This window comes from Apodemus sylvaticus, chromosome 19 (genome assembly GCF_947179515.1).
Source record: "Apodemus sylvaticus chromosome 19, mApoSyl1.1, whole genome shotgun sequence".
NCBI classification, from domain to species: domain Eukaryota; kingdom Metazoa; phylum Chordata; class Mammalia; order Rodentia; family Muridae; genus Apodemus; species Apodemus sylvaticus.
In genome coordinates this window covers 59,152,522-59,162,181 of record NC_067490.1, presented here as the reverse complement: position 1 = coordinate 59,162,181, position 9,660 = coordinate 59,152,522, and the positions used below count along the sequence as shown (strand labels likewise).

General features: G+C 35.0%; 1 protein-coding gene across 1 annotated transcript; it reads right to left on the bottom strand.

Annotated features, from left to right (window-relative positions):
• Nucleotides 1–4,931: 4,931 nt before the first annotated feature.
• LOC127669839 (olfactory receptor 2B6-like) lies at nucleotides 4,932–5,879 on the bottom strand. The gene is given in 1 exon segment (XM_052164056.1): nucleotides 4,932–5,879. A coding segment is annotated over 1 exon segment (948 nt).
• Between the last annotated feature and the right edge of the window lie 3,781 nt (nucleotides 5,880–9,660).

Genomic DNA, 9,660 nt, shown 5'->3' with positions numbered 1-9,660 from the left:
TTTAGATCTGAAAATACAAGGGCTTACATTGTGGGAACCTAAGAAAATGTTTTAGGGTCTAAGAGGGTGTTTTAATGTATGTAAATGCAAATTTTGAAAGTTAGAGGACAGGAAAGCTGAAGTAATAACAAAGTGACTTATGGTATATAAAAAGAATGCAAAATGCTTCAGATTTATTTTTCTCGCTAATAAACTGTTTTATTAAGACTACAAAAGTTCAGACTTTTAACATTATTCAGTGGAGTTCTGATAAGCTATTAACCTAGCTCTGGTAAACTACTACTACTACTACTACTACTACTACTACTACTACTACTGCTACTACTACTACTACTAGTACCACTACCACAACTACTATCATTGTTACAAGCTTAAGATTGTATTTGTTTGTTTATTTATTTATTTATTTATTTATTTATTTATTTATTTATTTATTTGGTTGTCTTCTAAGTATAGATTTAGAAGTTCTTCTCCTTGTGCTAAAAACCCTCTTTCTAGAGATACCTTTCTGTATATACCTCCAGTCTTCTAGATAGAGGGGAATAGCCCCTCTTTCTCAGTTTGTAGTCATACTGAAAATCAAGATCACAAGCTTTTGCACTTTCGCTTCTTGGGACGTTTGGTCCATCCTAAGCTCCCCTTAAAGAGAGTACATGCTTTTAACACAAGATTCTACCATGACACAAAAAATGTAATTTTACTATCTTTTCCACAATGCGGATTTTAGTATAAATTACAAACAATGCTCTTGCTAGCATGTCTACAACATCTCTACAGTATGAATTTCTGTACATATTACAAACAGTGGTGATGCTATCACCACTGATCTCTTTATAAACATAAAACTGATCTTTATATCTAAAACTGATCTTTTTATAAGCATAAAAAATTCTTGTAATAGTAAGGGAATTTTCTTGAATCCACTCATGAGTCAAATGGACTCCAGATAAGTATTTCTGTCAACAACAGCCTGTTTCTGCCATCTGTTTTTTTCTTTCGGATAGGATCCTTTCCCCTTTTTCTGGTCTTAGGACTCCCCTCCACCAACTACCAGGACAATGGACCTATGGAAAAAAAATCTGTAAACTCCTTAACTTTATCTTTTGCCCCTAATCTGTTCCAGCATCCTGCCAGGTCCAGATGTTTCCTCCAAATCTGCATTCCAGGCAGCTTTAAAGTGCTAAACCCAGATAGATGGTCCAGTCTCACAGATTGCTTTGACCAGGCCTGTACTTTTTTAAGCTCCAGATCATCACACAGAGCCTAGACAATCAGGGAATTAGCCAGCATTCCTAGGACTTGCATCTCCAAAGATGCTTTCAACCTCAGACAACAGGAAGCATTGTAAAGAGCACAGCAGCCTCATTCCTACCTCCCTTTCTATTTTCTCACCTTTTTTTTTAGCAAACAAAAGGGAGGAATGTTGTAAATCAGGCACTCCATCAGTCTACCTTTCAGAGACTTAGCACCAGTAGCTTACATACCTGTTGTTGTAAGATGTGGCTCATTTTCACTGTCATTGTGAGCTCCATCTTTTCCTATGTAATAGACACATCTTTACAAGGTCCCTCTAGATGTCACGCCTCTCTCATTTTCTCTATCTCCCTTTTTCTCTGCTTGCCAGTGTTCACTTCTCTTTTATGTCCCCACTCCAGCTTCTGTTTCCCCTTCCTCAGTAAACCTCTCCTGTTAGATCTGTTACATGGTGTAGTCCATGCAGCATAACGTGGCACAGACCCACCAAGGTACTTTTTGCTGCGTCATCCTAACTCAGTGGGCTTGGAGAATTATAAGAATATCTCACAAACAGCAAAACATTTCTTTGGTGATTTTGTTTAGAAATTCATACTACTGTCATAAGTAAATGATTATGTGTATTTCAATACAAAACAAAAGTTTTAATATGTAATGCTTGAGTTTTATCTAGACTTTAAGGAAAACCTAAGAAACTAAGGTGTAATTTTTTCATATACTCTCAACATCACATGGTCTCTGAGAATTAACATTGCTTGAACAATGGACATTAATACTATGCACGTTTGTTAATACAAGTTAGCTTATATTTTATGACATATTATTGTGAATCGAACCTAATAAAAGGCAATAGTTTGTGAGAAATACTGAGATAAAAAACTTTGTAAACTTGGGATTCCTTTTCAGATTATACTTAGCTAAGGAAATGGACTCTCCTCTTGTATAACAATGGGTCATCAAGGTTTTACAAAAGCCTTTTCTAATGCTCCAGATTCCTTTGCCTCATCAATTGGAGCAGGAAAAGGAGAAGCTACCTTGGTGTCAGTGATAGGAAATGCAGCATTTTGTTGTTTGTTTTAGAGGGAGATGGAAATATTGCCGCAGCCCTTGTAGTATAGCTCAATCATCCTTGTTTTATTTACTGAGCACTAATGTCTACAGCATGATACTGAGAAGCAGAAGGCTATGTGTGTGCTCTGTGAGTTAACAAATGACAGAGTAAGTAAAAGATTCAAATAGGACTAATCTGCCCATCTAAAGAAAGTTTGGGTTAATCAGTGTTGCTGAAAGAAGCAACTGTAATGTATTTTTAAATAAGTTGTCTGGTAAACAAATAGAATTCATACACAAAAAGAAAAGTCTCATGGATTGTAGCATCTCAATTTACTGGAGTACTTTAATGGATATGATTTTTGCACATATTCTGTATTAGATGACATCTTCATGGTCTTAATTTCCAAATTTCCATAATTTTGGAAATATAGCCTATTAATGTTGCTAATCACAAACCCATTTAATTTAAATTTCAGATTCTATACCCTAGAATATTTGCTGTACAACTTAAAACAATAACAAAAACAAATAAACAAAAAACAACAATAAAACCAAAAAAAAAAAAAAGGATTTTTCAGAACATTTTTAAAAAATTTTGTCAAGACCTTAATCTTAAACTTAGAAATAGTGACAGGGGACTGGAGAGATGGTTCAGCGGTTAAGAGAACTGACTGTTCTTTCAGAGGTCCTGAGTTCAATTCCCAGCAATCATGTGGTGTCTCACAACCATCTGTAATAGGATCTGATGTCCTCTTCTGGTCTGTCAGAAAGCAGCTAGAGTATACTCATATATTAAAAAAGTGACAGTTACATTTTAAAAAAAAGAAATAGTGACAGAAAAGAAAGAAGTAATATTTATTAGGTGAATGTTTAGACATTCACACCTTATACTTTATTGTATATGATTTGTGTAAAGAAAACCTATGGATGTATACTCACAGTATGAAAATATCACATTATTCATAATGAGCATATATGTTCATGATTTTATAAATTATCACAGAGAAATTTGTGTAGATTAATGAAATGAGAAATAACTCATTTTTCACTTAGACACAGTAAGAGCCATATTCAACTTGTAAGTCCTACGTGCCCAAGGACCAGGTAACGTCTTAGAATGCTGGGTATTGTAGTTCTTGGAAAATAGCAAAGTCATATGGGAAGTACGGTGACTGTCTGGTTTTGTCTTTAAAAGCCCCTTTGATGGGGCAGGAGAGATGGCTCAGTGGTTAAGAGCACTGACTGCTCTTCCGAAGGTCCTGAGTTCTAGTTCAATTCCCGGCAACTACATGGTGGCTCACAACCATCTGTAATGGGATCAGATGCCAGATGCCCTCTTCTGGTGTGTCTGAAGACAGCTTCAGTGTACTCAGGTTTTATACACACACACACACACACACACACACACACACACACAGAGACTTATTTAAAAAAAAAGAAAAGAGCTCCTGTGACTTGTGTTCATTGCTACTTGCTTGGATTCCAGGGAGCAGATCTGACCAGAGTCTATCATGGTCAGTATTTAATTAAAGTTTGCTTCAAGATTGGCTCCAAATTATGGAACTTGTTTTTTTTTCTTAATCTCAGTATTAGCAACACATCTATGATTTCTTTTACAACTTCAAAGTATTAAATTCAATGTCCTTTTAGAAAAATTCAAAGCACTTTCAAATATTACCTGTATGCTTTCACCCCATTTCTCTGTCCCCTTTTCTCTCTCCCTCATGCACATTGAATTAAGGAAAGTGTTGCTGCACACATTTGGTGAAAAGAATGACAAAAAAATTGTCTTATACACACAACTTATACTTGTTGAAGAAATCATGTTATGATTCAATATGAGTTTTACTCCTATTAAGGTAATAATGCTGGCATTTGATGAACTCAGTTCTCCCTTACAGCTTTACCCAATATGTATTTGTTAATCAGTCAAAAGCAAACAGTAATAAAATATTTAATATATTCACCAAAGGTTGTAATTTAATATTGTTCTCACAATCATACATTGAAATAAAATGAACATGCCTTGAATGAGATAGCTTTTTCACGTGTATAAATTTCATGTGACTTAACTTTCTTCAGTTAGAACATTTTCAACATTTGTTTTTCTAATTAGTGTTTCTTGTGCAAATCATAATACTGTTCTGCCTTTTCTTCCAGATTAGACATTTTTAAACCACATCCTGTTTATTGAGTAACAACCCCAAATTGTGTTGGGTGTGTTATGAATTATTAGACAAGCTTTATTTCAAAATATTTTATATTTAAAATTTTGATGTACAAATTTTCTTACAGATTTTTCTTATGTACTTTAAAATGAGTGTCTTTACTGTGACTCAGAATAACAAATGTTATGGCCATCTGGTGTTGTATGAACTCTTCAGTCACAGTGCTCAGTCCTGCCTGCAGTTCAAGCATCCCTTAAGGTTATTGCCACAATGAGAGATCTATTGCACTTTTATAGTGCAGTATATGTTTCACCAATAGTTGACTGTTTCCTTCTTGGCCCAGTCACTCTTAAGATCTCTGTGGCATTTGTTAGATGGTTCCCGGATGAATTCCAAGTCCAGAATTTTCTTTGAGAAGCAAGTCTGTTTATTCTTGCTGCTTTGGCCTTTCTTTAGCTATTGCCTTGTCTTGACCCAAAACTCCTTTGTTAGTGCCCTCCTCAGGGCGGCCTTCACATCCTTGTTCCTCAAAGTATAGATGAATGGGTTGAGGGTAGGTGTGACAATGCCATAGAACAGAGCCATGATCTTGCCCCTGTCATGAGAATAGCTTGAGGTAGGCTGAACATACATACTGATAGCTGTAAAGTAGAAGAGGAAGACCACTACCAAATGTGAAGCACAGGTATTAAAGGCCTTCCAGCGACTCTCAGCAGAACGGAGTTTCAGCACTGCCTGAGCAATGAACACATAGGTGCCCAGGATGAGGCTGAGATGCACCAAGAGCAGTAAAGCTCCAAGAACGTTAAGCTCAGCTTCATTCACAGTTGTGTCAATGCAAGCTAGCTTCAAAAGGGCTGGAACTTCACAGAAGAAATGGTCTATTACTCTCTGTCCGCACCTTGGGGCTACCACAGTGAGGGTGGACTACACAAGGGAGCTTGAAAATCCACTAATCCAGGTCCCTGTGGCCATATGGATGCACCGTTTCTGGTTCATGATGATAGGATAGTGAAGGGGCTTGCAAATGGCAGCAAAGCGGTCAAAGGCCATGATGGCCAGAAGGATGCATTCAGTTGAGCCCAAGGCCAAGAAAATATAAAGCTGGGCCACACAGCCACCATAGCTAATGGTCTTTTCAGGCCCTCTAAGATTGACCAACATCTGAGGGACAGTGCTTGTAGTATAGCAGAGGTCCAGAAGAGAAAGGTTAGAGACAAAAAAGTACATGGGGCTGTCAAGCTGGGGGTCTAGGCGAGAAACCAGGATAATGGAGATATTACCAAATAAGGCAAAGATGTAGGCCACCAGAAAAATTACAAAGAGAGGTGTCTCCAGCCAAGGCCGGTCAGAAAATCCCAATAAGATGAAGTCATCTACTGAGCTCTGATTGTTGATCCACATATTACTATTAACAAGTAAAATTCTAGCTTTAACCTGTAAATACCTAATTTCAGAGATGGTCACCACTCAGCTAAGAGGAAACAATGGAAAATTAGAAGTAATTCAGAGATGAGATGCCCGTTTTCTCTCTGTATAATATTGCCTTGGCATGGTTGTAGTATTGAAAGAACAGCAGTATACCTGGGGAATGTTGCTTAATTAATGGCTGGTTAATTCAGGTTAGCTATTTTCTGGATTTTGTTATATTTTCTTTTAAAATGCATCCTCAGTAATACCATTGGCTCAACATGATGTGGGCATTTAGTAGCGACAGCATAGAATAGATTAACACAAATTTGGGGAAGACAGAGTTCCTCCAAACCACTTGAACAATGTAGCAAAGGCAGAGTGCAGTGGGTCAGTGTCTGTGTTTTAGGGTGACGCATCCATCTTTCTCACAATAAGAATAAGACCAAGAATCTCATGAGACCTGGAACATTTCATAAAACCTGGGTGATAAGAAGATGTCATGCCAGGACTTCTTTTGTTCTTTCCAAGTTCTCCGGCCCATCCTATGGTGCGATAAAAAGCATCATAGAACAAAGCAGAACGTTTAAGAACCTTCTTAAAATTTCAGGCCTAAGATATTTGTAGATTGTGAACATGCTGTTTAAAAATATCTCTATAAAAGACTTTTCATCTTAGAGAAACACCAGAGTTTCAAATGTTTAAATCCTTGTACAATTCTGTATCTACTTGTAATTGCTCAGTGTTATCAGCACACACAAATGTACACATTTCCCTTCAGCCTTCTTTATTCTGAAATATGACTCACTAGTTCTACTATGTCTACTACCTCAGCTGCCCCATTGAAATTCCTTTATATTATCACTTATGAAAAGTAACCTCAGTGGCCAATTATTCTAATTCTTGTCTTAAATTTGTTTTTGTTGGGCTGGGAAACAACTCAGTTGATAAAAGGCTTGCAGCCCAAGCCATATAACCCAAGGCTCATCATTGGAGCCTACATAATTAAAAAAGCAATAAGGTCACAAGTGGGGACAGTGGGCCACAACTGTAATTTCAATACTCTTCCAATAAGATGGGAGATAGGAGGATTTGCCAGAAGTTCATATGTTCATCACAGAAACAGGAAAATAAGATACCTTGCTTTAAAACAAATTTGAAGAAAAGAAATGATTCCTGAAATCCTTTATTCTTCTCCTCTCATAAGCTTTCACCTGTAAATACCCACATTCATATACAAATATATATACACACAATATACACATGCTTAAATTCATTTTTGTTTAAATCCCAATATTTGTATAAGTTTGCCCTTTGTTCAAATCCCAGGCTTTCTGCTTACTAGCTGTGATTTTGAGTGTCAGTTTCATGCTTCAATATTCTTCTTTAAAACAAGCATAGAAGCACTTATGTAGGTAAGTATATTAAGCAATATAATGTAACTTGTAAACCTACCCCAGTTTCAGTTCTATGTCAATTAACTATGGATTCTTTATTTACATGGTAGAAGTTAAAAATAGTGTGTTTGCTTTATTTTGTACCTACATACACTGTATTATAGAAATTAACAGATATCTATTAGGATGTAGTAAAACTGATATGACTGATAAATCAGTTTCAGATTCATTGACTATTATTCTGACACCTTTTTGTCCCACCCTATTATTACAATGAGACAATGAAAATCTTAAAGGCTTTCTTTAGCCGGGCCTATTTTCTAAGTCTGTGCTATTGCTCTGGTGGTAGAATGAATGACAGTGATGAATGATAGGGAGAGAGTATTTCTACAGCCAGACCTCTATCTCTACCTATAAATCAAGTGTGATAGCATACCCCTGTAATCTCATCCTTTTGGAGGCAGAAGCAGAAGAATTGCAAGCTTGAAGCCTGCCTGGCCTCTCTATTGCATAATCAGGTCTAAAAAAATATCCCTATACATAGTAGCATTTCCCTACAGGGTAGTAGGCATATTCAATACCTTTTTTTTTTTTTTTTTTTTGCATTGGTGTTTTCGAGACACGGTTTCTCTGTATAGCCCTGGCTGTCCTGGAACTCACTCTGTAGACCAGGCTGGCCTCGAACTCAGAAATCCGCCTGCCTCTGCCTCCCAGAGTGCTGGGATTACAGGCATGTGCCATCACCGCCCGGCTCTTGTCTTTAATCTTAATGAGTTCCTTTGATATTTTATCTCATCTGTTTCCAGAAAAAACTTTTACTTTTTCATTCCATGCCTGAGGCATAATAAAAAATATTATGTATGTATCCTTCTACCTCTAATTATAAAATTCCTGTCATTAACCAATAAATATATTTATTTTACTTGGTAAGAATCAGTGGGCTTTGAGTGTATTACTTCATAACTTTTAGGTATTCCATTAGTTAAAACAAATCAAAGTACTTGGATATAAACTCTGTATTGCTTTTACAACCATTGAAAATTGAAATTCATTTATTTTGTAATTAAAGACAAACAGCTGTACCATTTGTATATGATGTAAGTTGGAATGTAAGCGATAGCAACAATATTAATAACTTACATAGTGAAATTGCTCCAGAAATTTCCAGATGCCTATGACCATTTATGGAAAATTAAGTTGATTATTGAGACTTCTACCTTATAGAGTTTGTTCACTTTCACCACACTAATTCAAGTCCTCACTTCAAATTTGGTCCATATAATTCCACTCTTTTTCCACTTCTCACTCAGGGACTGTGTTTTAGAAATAGTGTTTCAGAAACATCTTTATTTCATGTATTATATTCCCAAGGAGATGGGACAGGCAGCATTTCCTGTAGAGCAGAAGATTATTTTAAGAATAGAGATTTATTTGGCATGAAGAAAAACTTTTATTTTTCTTTGTATTCATGACCCAAATTTTGCCTTGGGAACAAATGAAGTTTTCTCTTGGGTTGCAGATTCGGTCATGGATGGTACTCAGCATTCACCTAACTTCTGTATGATTAGAATCTCTAAAATGCCAACTGTAGAGTATTACCTTTGTCCAGTGTGGATGAGTGCTTTGTGAAGAAGTCTGCATTCACAATATCATTTCTGGGTTTCTGAAAATTTCATACTATTTTTCTAAGCTGTAAAAGCCAAGATTCTTTCACTGTGTTTCACAGTGATTATTACATTATTTTCCCACCATTTCTCTCCAAATAAGTACAGGCTATTATTTCTGTTTATAAATGCTATTGAGTTTCTGAGATAAGCATGAGCTGTTTCCAATAATTTCAAATTATATAATTATAACTCATAATAACTGTGATTTTAAAATTGTATAATATATATAAAATACATATGTAATATATAATCCTATATATTATATATAATTATAAAAATATACATATATATTTTATAATTATATAATATACACATATATTTTATAAATATATATATTATAAAATAAAAATATACATATATATTTTATAATTATATAAATATATAATTTATGTAATACATGATATATTATACATATTATATATTCTGCATAATATATGTATATTATGAACATAAAATGTTACTTATACTTATGTAATATATAATAATATATTATATAATATTTTATTTTTAGTAAAATATACTGTTTATTGTTTTGAAATATGTTGGAATCTAGGATCATAATTAATGTATTTTTTCAGAGATTTTAAGTAAAATGCATACAACCACATTTTGTGGGAGAGATTTTCTCCTTGCCAATCTGAGATCCACATATATTTATTATAATAATAAAGCATTAATATAAATATTTAATATATGACACATTATATGTAA